The sequence below is a fragment of the Hemiscyllium ocellatum genome, chromosome 35, assembly GCF_020745735.1.
Source record: "Hemiscyllium ocellatum isolate sHemOce1 chromosome 35, sHemOce1.pat.X.cur, whole genome shotgun sequence".
Taxonomy (NCBI): Eukaryota; Metazoa; Chordata; class Chondrichthyes; order Orectolobiformes; family Hemiscylliidae; genus Hemiscyllium; species Hemiscyllium ocellatum.
This window is the reverse complement of record NC_083435.1, coordinates 5,905,270-5,922,645: the sequence shown is the minus strand read 5'-3', so window position 1 is coordinate 5,922,645 and position 17,376 is coordinate 5,905,270. Positions and strand designations below refer to the sequence as shown.

At 43.0% G+C, this 17,376-nt stretch overlaps 1 protein-coding gene across 1 annotated transcript; it reads right to left on the bottom strand.

The window, feature by feature from the left end:
* Window positions 1-2,018: 2,018 nt before the first annotated feature.
* Window positions 2,019-13,546, bottom strand: LOC132832827 (E3 ubiquitin-protein ligase TRIM35-like). The gene is made up of 6 exons (XM_060850996.1): window positions 13,307-13,546; window positions 10,199-10,294; window positions 9,435-9,668; window positions 4,238-4,260; window positions 4,028-4,143; window positions 2,019-2,094 (listed from the first exon to the last, which is right to left on the bottom strand). Exons 1-6 carry the CDS (start codon window positions 13,487-13,489, stop codon window positions 2,081-2,083), a joined length of 666 nt encoding a protein of 221 aa, XP_060706979.1. The 5' UTR covers window positions 13,490-13,546; the 3' UTR covers window positions 2,019-2,080.
* Window positions 13,547-17,376: the final 3,830 nt, after the last annotated feature.

Genomic DNA, 17,376 nt, shown 5'->3' with positions numbered 1-17,376 from the left:
CCTCCCATTCACACCATCACCACTCCCTCCTTAAACTCAAACAGTGCCCTCTCCCCATTCCCAAAGTGACTAATCCATCTCCCCATCTGTTCCCTGCCTCTACTCCTCACTGTCCCCTCCCTCACTGACCTCTCCCTCTACCCCTCACAGTCCCACCTCTCACTGCCCCTCTCTCTCCCCCTCACTGCACCCTTCCTCTCTTTCCCCATCCCTCTCCCTCTCTTTCCCCCTCACAATCCCTTCCATCTCTCGCCATTACTCCTCTTCACTCTCCTGTCTATTGGAGGGATCACAAATACAGTTTCCTCATACAGACAGGTCTTCCACCTCCCGTCTGTGGTCTGTTTCATCACTATCTGAGATTCGACCAACTGTGGTGGTGTCATCAGCAAACTTGGAAATGGCATGAGTCTGGTATTTGGCGACGCAGTTATGGGGAGACAGTGAGTACATTAGGGGAGTGAGTACGCACCTCTGGGGGGCATTGAGTGTTAGTGAGGATGAAATATTGTCCCCAGTGGCCTGTGGGTCAGGAAACTGAAGATCCAGTTGCAGAGAGTGGGGCTTAGTCCGAGATCACTAAGTTTGTTAATCAGTTTTGTGGGAATACTCGTGTTGAAGGCTGAACTGTAGACAATGAGTAGGATTCTTATGTAGCTGTAACTCTCACAGCAATTGGGAAAATTAGCAATGAATCAGGATTAGAAATTCATTCCTGGAGAAGCATTTGAGAAAGAGCAGGAGGAAATGGGACGCTCCATCTGGGAAAAGGTTTTACCTCATGGGCACACTCTGCACTGAGGTTGGAGAAGTGGGGGAGAAGGATCCCCTGATTAACTTGTGTGCTTCCGTACCAGGATTCCCTGATTCTGGGAGACACAGTGTGTGTACGAAGGAATGGGTAATGAGAGTGTGCATGTATGAGAGACTGTGTGTGTAAACTAGAGACACAGTATGCTGGTAAGTATGCAGCATGTGTGAAAGAGACAGTGTTTTAGAGAGACAGCATGTGCTGTGTGTGTGTGTGTGTGTGTGGATGTGAATGTGAGTCTGGGCGTGTGTGATTTTGTGTGAGTGCATAAATGTCAATGTGTGTGTGTCTGAGTGTGTATGTCAGGGTGTGAATGTGAATCTGGGTGTGTGTGTTTGTGTGTGTGTGTCTGTGTCTGTGTATGTCAGTGTGTTTGTGTATGCCTGGGTGGTTGTGTGGCAGCATCTGTGTCTGTGTGTGTCAGTGTGTGTATGTCTAGGTGTCTGTGTTCCTGGGTGTGTGTGTGTGTGTGTGTGTAGGTCTGGGTGTGTGTGTGTGTATGTCTGTGTGTGGTGTGTGTGTATCTGTGTGTGAGTCTGGGTGGGTGTGTGTGTGTGTGAGAGTCTGGGTGTGTTACTGTGTATGTATGTGTCTGTGTGTGGTGTGTGTACCTGTGTGTGAGTCTGGGTGTGTTTGTGTGTGTCTCTCTGTTGCTTAGTAACACTCTTTTCCTAATATACTTGGCTGACTGATTTCAAAAGACGTTTTTACTGGCATTAGAATACATTCTACATCTGTGTATGAAATGTAATCAGGATGATATTTCCATACTTACACAGCGTTTAGGATTGGTTCTCATCACTTAGGCTCCTTAGCCCAAAATATTTTTGGCAATACATTGCAGGAGCATAGATCTCCAGCTCAGTAAGTTCAAAATCTGAGCTAAAAGTAGGGGAAATACTCAGCAAGTGTGACTTCCTGAATGTTCCCCGTCATTTCTGGGGGGTTTGTATATCACAGTGCATTGTGATCGAGAACAACATGGGGTGAGGAAAGTGCTCTGACTATTATAGAAACACTTTTCATATTTCAGTGACCAAATACATAATCATTACATTGAGTGAAATGCATCATTGATGAACAGATATTTGTGCAGATTTCAACACCACGTCAGTTTGATTTTTTGGTTATGGCTGAATATTAATATCTTAAGCCAATGATCTTCGTTCCATCATCATGTCAAATGTGGGGATGTTCAGCGATGATTGCACAATGTTCAGCACCATTCCCAACTCTTCAGATACTGAAACAATCTACAGTCAAATGCAATCACCAGGCTTGGGCTGAAAAGGAGCAACGAGCATTCATGCCATACAAATGCCATACAACAACCATCTCAATAACAGGCAATCAAACCACTGTCCCTTTACATTCCATGGCATTACCATCACTGAATCCCTCACCTATCAACATTCTTAGGGTTCACCTGGACCAGCCATATCAAGACAGTGGCCACAGGGGAGGGCAAAGGTTAGGAATCCTGAAGCAGATTAAGTCCCTGAATGCTCAATGACATTATCATCATTGAATCCTCTGCAATAAAGATCCATTGACCAAAAACAAAATTGGGTCAGCCATATAAACACAGTGACCTCAAGAGCAGGTTAGGAATTCTGTAGTAAGTCACTTTCTTCCTGACTTCTTAAAGTCTGTCCACCATCTAAATGGCACAAGGTAGGAGTGTAATGGAATACTGCTGAAAATGTGTTGCTGGAAAAGCGCAGCAGGTCAGTCAGCATCTAAGGAGCAGGAAAATCGACGTTTCGGGCATGAGCCCTTCTTCAGGAATGAGGAAAGACACTTTCCTCATTCCTGAAGAAGGGCTCATGCCCGAAACGTCGACTCTCCTGTTCCTTGGATGCTGCCTGACCTGCTGCGCTTTTCCAGCAACACATTTTCAGCTCTGATCTCCAGCATCTGCAGTCCTCACTTTCTCCTGTAATGGAATACTTCCCACTTGCCTGAATGAGGCAGCTCCAACAATACTCAAACAGCTTGATGCATCCAGGACAATATTGATTGGCACTACATTCTTGGTTGATTGGCAACTAGGAATGGGCATGAAATATTGGCCACGCCAACAATGCCCACATCCCACAAGGAAGTTCAAAAATGCATTGTAGTGCCTTCCAGTCACTGAATAATTACAGCCACACTGTAAATTAAGTGCACATCTATGGATTTAAAGTTCAGTAAGTGTGGAAACCAACCTACCTCTTCAGATAACAGGAGACAACATTAATCCAGACATCGTTAGCAGGAAGGTAAGGGGGGAAAAGATTAGCATGTCAGAGGATTGTTTCAGTTTCAACAGAAACTTCAAAATCAAAAACAATTTGATTTCATTGAATGTGTTTCTCTTTGATGAAGCATGGATTTGGTCAAATTTAAAGGTTCTGTGACATACATATCATATAAATGCATGTGGGCTAACATTACTGTGACATTCAGTCACTTCTGGGTTGATATCTTTCACACAGGAAAGCAGGATATTAATGCACCTGAATATAGTTGATCATCATAAGTTATTTATCACTTGTTTAACTTAGTTCAGCACCCACAGCAGAAGGTAAATCATGGGTCAATCCAGCAACAATAAACTTAACCTACTTATCATTTAATAGGTTTATTGTCCAACAATTAACTCATTGCTTTAGAAAATAACTGTCCTTCGTTACTTCCAATGTCCCTGGTCTCTTATATTACTAAAGGTTTGATTCCCAAATGTAGTTAGTCACTGTTTGATTGTGAACTTTCAGAAAACCAGCCTCCTGTAAAAGCAGCAGGAAGGTTCAGTTTGCAAATATACCTCCATCCTGCCCCTTTTTTTTTGGACCCATCCACTCTCACTTGAAGTTGAATCCCAATTCAGGTGGGAAATAGATTCGGCTCTGATTCCCAATTCCAAGACTTCAGGATTTGGGGTGGGGTGGGGGGGAGATATCAGGGATACATCCATGGGATAGGTGGAAGTTCAGCAGATCCCACGTCTATTCCAAAAATAACTGCATTGGAAATTCTGGTCCTGGCTCATTATTCAGGAAAAGAAATGGCAAAAGGAACTATCCATCAATTCTGGATTTTCTCAGAGAACTGACTGAAATGAAATCGCATTCATTACAAAGAGAATTAAATATTTATTATAAAGAGACAACTCCCTTCTACTCATAAATATGAGAGTTGTTGAAGAGCTGGTGTCAGGAAGCTCACACCCACCTGTATTAATCACTGTCAGCATCTTTTTCCACACTCTGTACTGCAGGGAGCCGATGTACTTGCCCACATTTATTAAAGGGTAAACCTTCTGTGGCTCTGGGAGAGTTTGCTTCACTCTGAAACAGGAGGTAAAGGTCAGTGTTGGGTCATTCCAGGGTGAGGAAGGAATCATGAGAAAAAAAAACTTAAAACAAAGGTGTAATATTATACCTTTCCTTTGATTCCAGAATTTTCTGTGGAACAAGAATAGCAGTTAATAATCATGGTACAAAGACATTTTATTATACAGGTATAACAGAATGGGTTCCATAAAAGAGTACATTTTAGTTAATTTGCTTGGGTTCCATATACACACTTTGTTTCCTTTTGGGGATGATGGGAAGAATTTGCAGACGGATCAATAACTTAGTGGACTGCATCATGAATCCTCCTTCGACAGTGCTGCTTTGGGATTGACTCCAGAATCTGCAGCTTAAAGACAGAGGGGGCAATCTTACAGTGGCATGAACGATGTGGGCATGGACCGATAATTCCAGGGAGGTCCATACCGATGTTGGCAGCAATGGTACAGCATGTTATTGCTTTGCCCAGGCAGCAGTGAGGAGGTAATTGACTGTGGGGGGGGGGGGGGACGGGTTTAATGCTTGTTAACCACTTTTGCTCATGGCACAACTGTCCTCATTAATATTCAGCCCCCCCCATCCTACCAAACACACCAAACAAGATCAAGGTCAGGAACACACAGCAAGGAAACCCGGGCAAACACTCGGCAAATTCATCTCACCGTCAAGAGAGTGGAGCTGGAAAAGTACAGCAGGTCAAGGAGCATCCGAGGAGCAGGAGAATCGAGGTTTCGGGCCCTACATCAGGAATGAAGGGCAAATGCCCGAAATATCGATTCCTCTGCTCCTCGGATGCTGCCTGATCTGCTGTGCTTTTCCAACACCACAGTCTTGACTGTCATCTCCAGCATCTGCAGTCCTCACTTGCTCCTAGTTTCAGCCCACCGTTTACTCTGAATGACCTCCATGTTGGATAAGAGACACCAACATCTCATGGCAAGCTTCATAGGCATTGGCCACACATACCCCACATCCACGGACGTTGGCATACGACATATGCCTGCTTCTAAGAACCCTCGTGGCACATCTCCGATCCACTTCCAGGACGGTTCAGCATTTCAATGCTATACCCCAGGGTGCACTGGTAACTCTCATTGTAATGCTGCAACAAGTACACTGTGTGTTCAGGAATACACATACCGCTCATGAACGGCACCAGGCTCCGTTTCCAGGCTTTTTGCTCACTGTCACAATTCTCAGTCACTCTGCACTTACCTGGAGCCTCACAACATCCCTCCCTTGTATTGCCTCACCTTGTCCCTTGGTGCATCAGCCCCTCAGCCAGAGATCTCACATTCATATTACTGCTGTCTTGCAGTGCCATGTATCACCGACATAAATCCCAGAAGCTTTTCATAGTTTCCAGCAGGTCTCAGCCAGATCAAGGGACAATCGCGTTTGGTCAGGTGATCCCATCGCAGGATGTCAAGTCTCCAATACCAGACTGGGCCCTACCCAGGGATGGTCACAGTCAGAATCCTCTCCTCATAATGGGCGAGGAGCTGAACGATGAGTAGCCCACTTACCGTCTTTACTCTTTGTCCCCCACTATGGGCTGTTTTACCTCCTCGAATAAGACAGAGGCAGGTATGACAAGAGATGAAAGTGGATAATACAGGTATGTTGCTGCAGGAAGGGAGGTGTTCCAAGTGAGTGAGTACACAGCATAGACGACGTGCAGACTTAGTTGCACTGGGGGTTGGGTTGGAAGAGGGTGGACAATTCAGAAGTCACACGACACCGGGTTATAGTGCAACAGGTTTATTTGGACTACGACCTGATGTCATGTAACTTGTGACTTTGGGCACTGCAGGGTGAGTATGGAAGATGTTGTAGGCAATACTGAGAGGGGTGGGGCATGAGCCTTGGTGGGAAGTAGGTGCAGTAGCAGAGACAGAGTGAGTGCGAGGTACCATAATTACATGGGCAGAGTGGTGGCAGAGTGACGAAGGTTACTGAGCATTTTCCTACAATGCTGGCGATCCTCCAGACAGCTGAGACTGCACTGACCCATGTGGCAACCTCGGAGCAGGCTGGCCATGGTCTGGTATGGCAGCCTTCCCCGCTGCTCTGGGCGGCAGGAGATATCCCACGTGTGTAACAGGCTGTGTAGCAGGAACTCCAGGTCCCTGTTCACCGAGTAGGCCCTGCTCTCCCCCTTCCTTCCATCCCCGGGACCATTCCAGCTCAGTGTTCAGGGCAGCTCCAAATGGGCGGAGCTTGATCTTTTAAAGATGGCATGGGCACAAGTGATGCCGATGCCTTCCAGGTAGCCGCTGATTGGCCAGTAGTTTCAGGAATGGTGTTCGGTGAAGTTGGCTGGAAATCAGACATGAGAGGCACCACAGGAGCAGGGGGAAGTAATCAATGAGAAGAGTTTGGGAAAATTTGGTGAGACATCGGCTCGACTTCAAGGGGAGAAACCTTCCAAAAAGACTGGCATATCTTGAACTTGGCCAAAAGTTGTCCCTTCAACCCAAGGATAGAACTGACTGTGTCACAAATCTGCCACTTCAGAAGCAGGATGGTTCTTAACACTGCAAAAGTCCTACTGAAAGATAAATAGGACAAGGCCCCGAGGGCAAGAGTCAACTGAGAGCTGACCAAAACTCTCAAAGAATTAGATTAAAAAGTGCAACTTTTAAAAAAAAATCTGTCCACTCAGAGGCTGCATGTCTGGATGAAGAGAGGACAAAGGTCATCATTATGAGGGAGTCACCAAGAAATCCAATTGGGAATTCCCAAAGTGGTTTGTGGCAGGAATCGGGAACTTCCTGGCCCAGCAAGTTGTTGAGGTGAATCGATTTTCAAAGTAAACAAAATGAGCGCAGGTGTAAAGGGAATAGAGCTGGAGGAAATAGGAAAATGAGAAAAAAGAGAGCTGTTTAATTGCAGCATAAATACCAGAGGAGGCCTGTGCTGCAGGTTACCTGTTTGTGTGCTGTCTGTCCTAAGCAGTTCTGGGTAAACTGCAAGAACAGGTCTGGCCCCATCCTCACTGCATTGTGAAAATAATACAAGTTCCTCAATCCTACTGCATGACAGAAGTCACAGAGCTGCATTCTAACCAGATTGCTAATAGCAACAGAATAATTCTAGCAAACAAGTAGGCCATTCAGCCCACCTCAGCCATTCAGATGTCTCTGCTTTTTTCATCTTTATTCACTCGTGGGATGTGGGTGTCGCTGGCTGGGTGAGCATTTATTGCCCCTCCTTTGTTTCCGCTTGAGAAAGTAGTGGTGACCTGTATTCTTGAATCATTACAAAGTTAAAAATCACACAACACCAGGTTGTAGTCCAGCAGATTTATTTGGAAGCACTGGCTGGTGCTTCCAAATAAACCTGTTGAACTATAACCCGGTGTTAAGTAATTTTTAACTTTGTCCACCCCAGTCCAACACCAGCTGCTCCACATCATGAACCATTGCAGTCCATATGGTATACGTAGACTTACAACATCGTTACGGAGGGATTTTCAGGATTTTGATCCAGCAATATTGAAAGGACTGCTCCATGGGAATCTTCTCTCACCCTTCCTGACCTAACATCAGTAGTACATTGCCCAGTCCTGCGTCTCCCTCATCTGCTAATCTAGCTTCCCCTCTGAATGTATCTGTAATCTTCATCTTAGTTACTGCACATGTGGAAAATTTCACATTCTGTTTGCTCACTGACAAAGCAAGATTCTCCTTGAATTGTCACGAGGTTTATTTGTCATTATATTTATCAACCAAAATGCTGGTCTTTTTCACAAACGGCAACATCTTTTCTCCATCTACCCAATGAAATCCGTAAAGATCTTGAAGGCCTCTATCAAATTGTGCCCAGTCTTTTCTTTCTGAGCTGACCCAGTCTGTTAAATCTTTCCTGATCAGTATCCCCTCTCCTTTCTGGTATCATTCTCATCATTCATTTCTGTGCCTTCTGCGTTGCCTGTAGATGCTCTTTATCAATGAAATAGTTGGAGTAAGGGAGGACATAGAGAAAGGGTCAATCCAACAGCACAGAGAGAAAAGCCAAGGCTGTTGAGTAGAGCAGAGATGAGAGCAGGTAAATATCAACTACATTGTTCAAGATGGAACACAGAGCTTCACAGATGTTATTGGTAACTAAGGAAACAGGAGGGAAAATATATAAAACACCAAAGCATTCTATTCACAGTGGGTGATGCTAAAGGGCCATCCTTCAGCACCTTTGCATCACACATTGCCCAATCAATATGCATTTAACCGTCACGTTTATTCATCCCTCTGACAATTAACACATTGGTATGGGAACATTCCAGAGATGATGATCTGAGAAGGCTCCAATGGGAAATCCCAGCCTGAAGATTCTAAATGTAGTCAAGGAACCCAAGTTAATGAGATGATAAGAAGGCAAACTTAAGGAGTAATCATGATTTGGAGATGCCGGTGTTGGACTGGGGTGGACAAAGTTAAAAATCACACAACACCAGGTTATAGTCCAACAGGTTTAATTGGAAGCACACTAGCTTTCGGAGCGTCGCTCCGTCATCAGGTCAGACTATCACCTGATGAAGGAGCGTCACTCCGAAAGCTAGCGTGCTTCCAATTAAACCTGTTGGACTATAACTTGATGTTGTGTGATTTTTAACTTAAGGAAGTAAAGTTGTGAAGTAGAGAAGTTCTACTAAACCCCTGTGGTCTCTGTGGAGCCTTTGTTAAGTCACATTTAAGTACTACACATATATCCCTTCAGATAAAACCACGTGAAAAAAGGAGCAGGAGTAGACCATTTGGCCCATCAAACTGGCTCCACGATTGAATTAGATAAATGATGTTTTTTCTCAATTCCATCATCTCACACTATCCCATAATTCCCTTGATATCCTGTGCACATTGGCTCTGACTTCCCACCTCTAACACGAAAGTTTTGGCCCTACATTCTGAGGAATATTTTCCCATCTTATTCTTCCTACCAAAGATCATTAATATTGCCCAATACTTCAGCACAATCCTCTTGTATATTAGCTTCACTGACCAAACTGTGAATGTTGAAATTGTCCCATTGATTCAGCATCCAAATTGCGTACACAACAATGTAAGCAATGCACTGTAGAAAGCTGCTGGAGATACTCAGTAAGTCATTTAATGCAATGTTAACATTTCAGGTCTGTGACATTCAGTTCTGAACCCTAGCATGGACCTGACTGAATTTGATTTTGGGCAGTAAAATAGGAAACAGTCTCCTTGGCTTTGGTGGCACAGCCTGCACAGTCTCAAGGATAGTGTCAAAGAAAGTACAAAGACAAATAAACAGTTTACCGTTAAGAACTTAATGCTGTCCTGTTCCCTCAGCTCTTGTTCAATATCCTGAACAGTGACTGAAAGGGATGAGATTTCTTTTGTAATCTCCTCAATCCTTTCCTTCATCTCCCGACATTTTTCCTCTTTCTCTAGTTTCAGATCTTTCAACACAATCCTCTCTTCCTCACGGAGAAACCGGTGAAGTTTTTCAAATTCAGCTTTAATCTGTTTCTCTGTCTTTACACCTTGATCCTTTGGGAACAAAGATGAATTTGAGAAGAAAATTAGCAGTTGCGAAAAAGGTAATGCAATTCTTTTTATAAGAACACAAGAGAGAAAAATATTCCTGTTGGATGTGAAATCTATTTTTTTTAATTCATTCTCAGAATGAGGCCATTGCTGGTTCCATCAGCATGTATAGCCCATACGAGAGGATAGTTAAGAGGCAACCACATTGCTGTGGGTCTGGAGTCACATGTCGGCCAGACTGGGTAAGGATGGCAGTTTCCTTCTTTAAAGGGCATTAGTGAACCAACAATTGACGATGGATTCACAGTCATTATTGGACTTTTATTTCCAGGTTATTATTGAACACAAATTCCGCTGTCTGCCATGATAGGACTTGAACCCAGTTCCCCAGAACATTAGCTGTGTTACTGGATTATGCCTGGTTGACAGAGACAAAGTGATCATTCCATCAAAAGGGGCTCACATTGCAGATTGAGCTGCATACAACTTTTCAAAGACAAACAAAAAGTGAGGCAAATCATAAAACAAAGTACCTGAATGTGGCTTAACGTCCTCTTATAGTCGTTTCTTACAGCATCACATTCTTTCTTCTTGTCCTGGACCGGCTTCAGTAAGCTTCGAAGTTCCTCCTGGTCAAAATACGTTACACAAACACCCAAAGATCAAACACCATTCAGTAAAAATAATTCTTAGCTTTCATTTCAATGGAAGATTAAGCTGTGATCCAACTGAAATCTTTAAGTTGATCATGGTTTAGAGAGGGTAGATGGAGAGAAATGCTCGTTTCTGACATCTGGAGAAGAGGGCCTAACCTTAAAAATGAGGGTGAGACTGTTTAGGAAGGAAGCTGTGTTTCACATAGAGAGCAGAGTAAGTCTGGATACCATCCCATGGAAAGATTGTTAAGGCGGTAGGTTGCAGACAATGAAAATTTCAAAACTGAGTTTTCTCTCGGGCAAAGATATGAAGGAATCAAGTCTGATATGTGGAGATGAGATCCAGGTCGGCCACGATCTCATCAAATACATAACATGTTTGATGGGCTGAATGGCCTCGTCCTTTCCTTAAGTGGAGCGCGCCTAATTTCCTTTCCATTTCAAAGGTGTGATTACATAAACAAAATTAAAACAACTTCATATTTGCATTAAAATTGACTTGAAGCACTAGAGAGACCAGCCAAACCTTTTCAGGAAAGTAAGAACAGAAGAGGCCATTCAGCCCATCCTTTAAGACAATCATGGCTAATTGAACATTTCAATGCCTTTGACCACACCATTCCATAACCCTGTCCACCACAAGTAATCAGAAATATATCAACTTTAAACACACTCAAAGACTGAGCTTCCACGGCCCCCTGCGGGAGAGAATTCCAAAGGCTCACAACCCTCTGAGTAAAAATAAAACTTCTCCTTATGTTGGATTGAAGTGGCATCCCCCTTATTGTTAGCTGATCCCCGGTTCTGTGCTGTCCCAACAGGGGAGTCATCTTAGCCTCCTATCTCTTTCAGTAGTTTGTAAATATCGATGAGATCACTTCTCATTCTTCAAAACTCGAGAGAACTTAGGCCCAGTTTTCCCAAACTGTCTTCAAAGGACAGTCCTTCCATTCCAGAACAAGTCTAATGAATGGTGGAACCTAAATAAAAACAAAATACTGCAGATGCTGGAAATCTGAAATAAGAATAAAAAGTCAGCAGGTCCAGCAGCATCTGCGGAGAGTGAAACAGAATTAAGGTTTCAGTAATACTACACTGGATTCGAAACATTAACTCTTTCTCTCTCCACAGATGCTGCCGGACCTGTTGAGATTCTCCAACAATTTCAGCTTTTGTTTGCTTCTGATCTCTAGCATCTGCAGTTCTTTGTTTTACTTGAGTGAATCAAGTTGTATTTTTTCTCTCAGTCATCTGAACATGGACCCAGCAATTGGGGGAGATGAGCCAAAAATGTCTGTCTTTAAAATCTGATTTATTTTCATATCCTGAATATTTCTAAAGTTACAGCAATAGCCATAGGCTGATGAGATTGTTTTATTAACAAATTCATCAAAGTACTGCTTGTGGAATTGTGACGATTGATTTAATCCCTTAGTTTCTTCCAGCAAGTTCATTCCACCCAGCCTTCCCATCTCATTGGCTTCCTTCAGTTCCTGTACCTCGGTGAAAATGTGTTGCAGATTGTATTCATCTCTCGATAAGAGGTGCTGAAGATTCCTTCCTAGGGTCAGAGGATATCTAGTTTTATCACTGATTGAATCCAGTTTGACTCACTCACCCTTGAAGGGTTTCTCACCTTCTCATCCGTTGCAATTTCCCATATCTCTAAGCTCAGGAATGCTGTTTAAGCATTGGACTAACAGATACATCTTCCTATCTCTGCACCTCTCCACTGTACCTGTTTTTCCCCTTTATCACTATTTCACAATTGCACACCTTCAGGAAGCATTCTCAGCTGTTTCTTTTTCTATTTCTTCTGTTGTCTCTTTCCTCTGTTTTTTTTTACTTCAGTCATTTAACATTACTTCTATCTGTTATCTCTTTTTAAATGTTTTATAGAAGGCTATTTATCCAGTAAGACCATAAGACATAGGAACAGAAACTGGCCCTTCAGCTGTGAGTATGTTCAGTTATTCAATCACAGCTGATAATTTCCCACTTTCTCCTACACCTTTACCTCTATGAACTATATCTGAGTTCTTCTTGAAAGTATTCAAAATTTTGACCAAAATATTCAAAATTTCTGTGGTTCACCACTCTCTGGCAAAAGAAATTTCTCCTTATCTCAGTCCTAAATGGCTTATCCCATATCCTTAAACGGTGACCCTGGTTCTGGGTTCCCCTGTCATCGGGAACATCCTTCCTGCATTTACTTTGCGTCATCCTTTTCGAATTTTAGAATTCATTTAAAAGCTCCTTCTAAACTCCAATCAGTACAGTCCTAATCGATTCAATCTCTCCACATACGTCACCCCTCACAATCAGTCTGACTTCCTTCCCTTTCATTTGTACATCCTTGCACTATTTACACCATTGCACCTTTTACATCCTTGCACTATTCTTTGCTTCATCTGATGGTGTTCAGTTTCAGACGTGGCAACTTTATTAATTAATTGGTAAATTTCCTTTTTTTTAATGATTAGAGTTTTGAAGCTTGCACCTCTTTAAAATGGGAAGAGTTTTGTTACGTCTTTTTCATTTGGGCCATGGTGCATTCATACAGATTGCAATGGCCTCACTTTTCCCTTGTTAAACTTCAAAGGTGTTTGCTTATTAACTCAGAAAATGGCCAGAGGATTGAACCTGTTCAGTTTCCTGGTCACTGTTATTGCATTTGATTGCGTGAAAGTTTGAACTGATTGAGAAGCTTTGGTAAAAGGTATGTGCTGACTTCTAATCTGAAACATACTGTAAAAAGAGATTTGGCTTTGCATTTGGAGGGCTAATTGACTGACATCGGTCTAACTCATCAACATCCCTGGCCTTGCTCCTTGTAGCAATGATACAAGTGACAGCCCATGGAGTGACAGAATAACTAAAGAAATATAAATGCATTATCAGGACTGCCTTTAGCGCTGAGAGACACTCAATCCAAGTCAATGACAATTACATTCTGTTTCTCTATTTGATGAGATATCTCCTCACCTTAAATTCTTCAGTCGCTTCTTCCAGAGGCAGCAGCTCATGGCTTTGGTGGCTTTTTGAACTTTGACAAACAACACACATGGGCTGATTGTCAGTTTTACAAAATAGCTTCACCTTCTCCTTGTGGACACTGCACAGCTCCTTCCGTTGTTCACTTTTTAGCTTCTCCCATATGTTGGCCATTTCAAAGGATTGCTCTGGCTCCACTGAGCACCAAGTGAAATGGTCCCCACTGGAAAGTCAAACACTCTTTTAAGTTCCTGTCTCTGATTGCCACAGCAACATTGTAAGACACAGTCCAGAAAGGGAGGGAGTAGTGAATAATGTAAATGGATTGTGGAAAAACCAGACTGGTTCATTAATTGCCCTGAGGGATGCTAGCTCTGTCTGATCTGAGCATGTTTTCCTATGATTGTGTAAAAAAAACATTAAAAAAACTGATATCAGAAAGGGCCAGAAGACACTGGAGGGACAAAAGTCAGAAAATTCAAACTGAGGCAAACAAGCAACTCACTAGATTTGAGAGAGAAGAGAAGGTTTAACAATGACAGCTGGGGGATCCAAGATGGCGGCGACCCAGCAAGACTGAGTCCACAGTGCTCTACCCAAAACTTGGGAAAAGTGGGCTATCCACCCCCACCACACTCACTAAACCATTTATAATAGTTGTTAACCTTAAATAGTTACCTATTAGTACATTTAAATAGTCTAATACTAGCTGGAAAATGAGTAAAGGGAAGGGAACAGGCGGCTCTAAGAAAGCAGGGACCCCTCCCCCACCCTCTCCCTCTTCAGCTGCAACAAAGGTGTCTTCAGCTACTTCAGGAGATTTACCAATGAAGATGAGCTTTGAGGAATGTTTGCCAGGTGGGAGGCGAAGATTGATGCTTTTATCGATGAGTCTCGGCAGAGCAGAGAAGCACTATCAGCCGAGCTGCAGAAGCAGGGCAGAGACATTCAGGAATTGGAGTGCCGAGTCAGAGAGGTGGAGTCGAAGGCCGCAGCCTCAGAGACTGGGATAAAATCAACAGCCGATCACATCCGTTTTCTCGAGAATTGAGTCCAGAACCTAGAAAACCACATTGATGACCTCGAAAATCGATGTCGTAGAAAAAATATTCGGTTGGTGGGCCTGCCCGAGCAGGAAGAGGGAGGTCAGCTGACAGCATTCTTAGAGCATTGGCTGCCACAACTTTTAAATCTGCATAATGGATCAGGCCAGGTAAGGGTGGAATGGGCCTACCGGGTCACAGTACGTGGGCCCGGCTCAACCCAGCGCCCACGCCCGGTCCTGTTCCAGCTGCAGAGCTATAGGGAGAGGCAGATGCTCCTGGAAGCCTCAAGAAATCTGGGAAAAGATCCCCAAGCTATGACCCACAAAGGATCCAGGATCATGCTGTTCCAGGACTTCTCCCCAGCTTTGGTCCGAAAGAGGAAGGCATTCGATGAGGCGAAGAAGCGTTTAAGGGACTTAAATATCCAGTACTCCTTACGATATCCAGCGACGCTACGCCTTAGCCACGAAGGATCCATATATAACTTCGGATCACCGGAGAAGGCTAAGGAATTCTTGGACTCTCTTAAATAAACTGTAAGAGATTGTGGACGCTGGTCTGCCTTTCCCATTATTTTGGTTTACATCCCTTCATCTTTTCTTATCTTTCCCCCTATCTGTGTATGTATATATATATATGTTGGTGCGTTTGGTTAATGTTGATGGGGAGAGGTGGTTACCTTATTCTATTTTACTTCTGTTTTTAGGAGCGGGGTTGTTTTTCTTTCCCCTGTTATTTTGTGGTATTATATTTAAGTATTACATGTTGAGATTGTAATCTTATAGTTATATATGGTATTAATATTCCCAAATATATTTAGATGTGGGTGTGGGCGGGGGTGGGGTGTTCACTGTTAACTCTAGCTTTATATTATATTTGAATTCTCCTCATTTTATTGAGGAACACCTGGGTCAAGGGTGGGGCACTGGTTGGAAGAGGGTAAGATGGACTGTGGGAGAGGAAGTGACGCTCCCTGGGAACAAGGGAGAAAATCTCCAATTCGGAATGTTTTATATTTTTTATACTTAGAAAGAGTTTTTTGTTATATTGTTTTGAGTGTATCAGAGAGTCTTTACTTTTGTTAATCTTGTATGCTCCATGCTCGGGATGTTCTAGATAGGGTTTCCCCTCCCAAGGGGTCTCGGATCTGTCCAGATGATTATGGCTGAACAGTCGGTTAAGTGGTGCACCTGGAATGTCAGGGGGAGTAATTCGCCAGTTAAAAGGAAGAAAATATTATCAAATCTTAAGAAGGAGAGAGTTGATATAGCTCTCCTACAGGAGACACACCTGTCGGATAAAGAACACTTAAAATTACGACAGGGCGGATTTGATCAGGCCTTTTTTTCCTCTTTTAATTCAAAAAGCAGGGGAGTCGTTTTCCTTGTCCGGAAGAACTTCCCTTTGAAAATTCTAAATCAGATAAAAGACGAATCTGGACGATATATTTTGATTAAAGCCCTCATAAATGGAGAGGAATATGGGATCTTAAATGTATACTGCCCCCCGGCACACCCCTTTAAATTCATAACGGAAGCTTTTTCAAAACTGATGGCCTTTGGTGCCCGTCATACAATTATAGGGGGAGACTTTAATTGTATTATGGATCCGGAAATAGACAGGATTCCCAAGAGTGCCGCTGGAGTATCTCCCAGATCTAGACAACTGGCGGACCTGAATAAAGAATTAGGATTGGTAGATGTATGGAGATGTCTCCATCCACAGGGTAGAGATTTTTCTTTCTACTCTAATCCACATAAATGTCACACAAGAATTGATATGTTTTTTGCCCCATCGATTTTTCTAAACTCTATAGCAACCTGTAAAATAGGTACTATAGCAATCTCTGACCATGCCGCTGTATACATGGAAACTAAGGTAAAGAACAATGGGACATCTGCTCGGCATTGGCGTATGGACCCCTTCCTGATAAAAGATAGCAAATTTTTAAAGTACTTCTCCCAAGAACTTAAAACTTTTTTAGAAATTAATACTGGTACGGCTAGCAATCCGTCAATGATGTGGGAGACCATCAAAGCTTATGCACGAGGTTTGATCATCTCCTATTCAGCGACCCAGAGGAAAATGAAGGGAGAGCAACAGCGTCTGCTCGAAGCTCGCCTAAAAGCAGCCGAAACAGCATACGCTGATAGACCTTCTATCACAAAATTGCAGAGGATTACAGCTCTTAGGACAGCTTTAAACACCGCGCTTACTCAAACGGCTAAAAGGGAAATATTATTTGCGAAACAAAGATTATATGAATATGGCGACAAACCGGGTAGATACTTAGCATTTCTTGCAAAGAAAAAGAAAGCCCCTCAAACTATTCCGACCATCAAGGAAAGTACAGGTACCCTGACTCATGATCATAAAAAGATCAATGCGACCTTTAAAGAATTTTATTCTGAACTATATAGATCGCAGGATTGTGAAGATAGGATTAGGAGGATGCAGTCATTTTTTAAAAATTTGACCTTCCCGGGCCTGACTCCGGAACAGGTGTCGGCCCTAAATACCCCTTTAACAATCCAAGAAATACTTGAGGCAATTAGGCAACTTCAGAGCGGAAAAGCACCGGGCCCGGATGGTTTTCAAGCTGAATTCTATAAAGAATTTACAGGAATATTGGTTGACCCACTTATGGATATGTATAATTTTGCGCATAGTCAGGTCTGTCTCCCGCCCACGCTGAAAGAAGCAAATATTTCTCTTATCCTCAAAAAAGGAAAAGACCCAGAAGATTGTGCATCTTACAGACCAATATCCTTACTAAATGTAGACTTTAAAATTCTCTCAAAAATGTTAGCACTAAGACTAGAAAGGGTACTGCCATATATTATAAAGGAGGACTAGACGGGATTTATTAAGGGCCGCAGATCATCCAATAATATCAGAAGGGTCTTGAATATGATCCAAGCCTGTCATCAGGGAAAGATACCAGGAGTAGTAATTTCATTGGATGCGGAAAAGGCATTTGATAGGGTTGAATGGTCATATTTATTTTACACATTG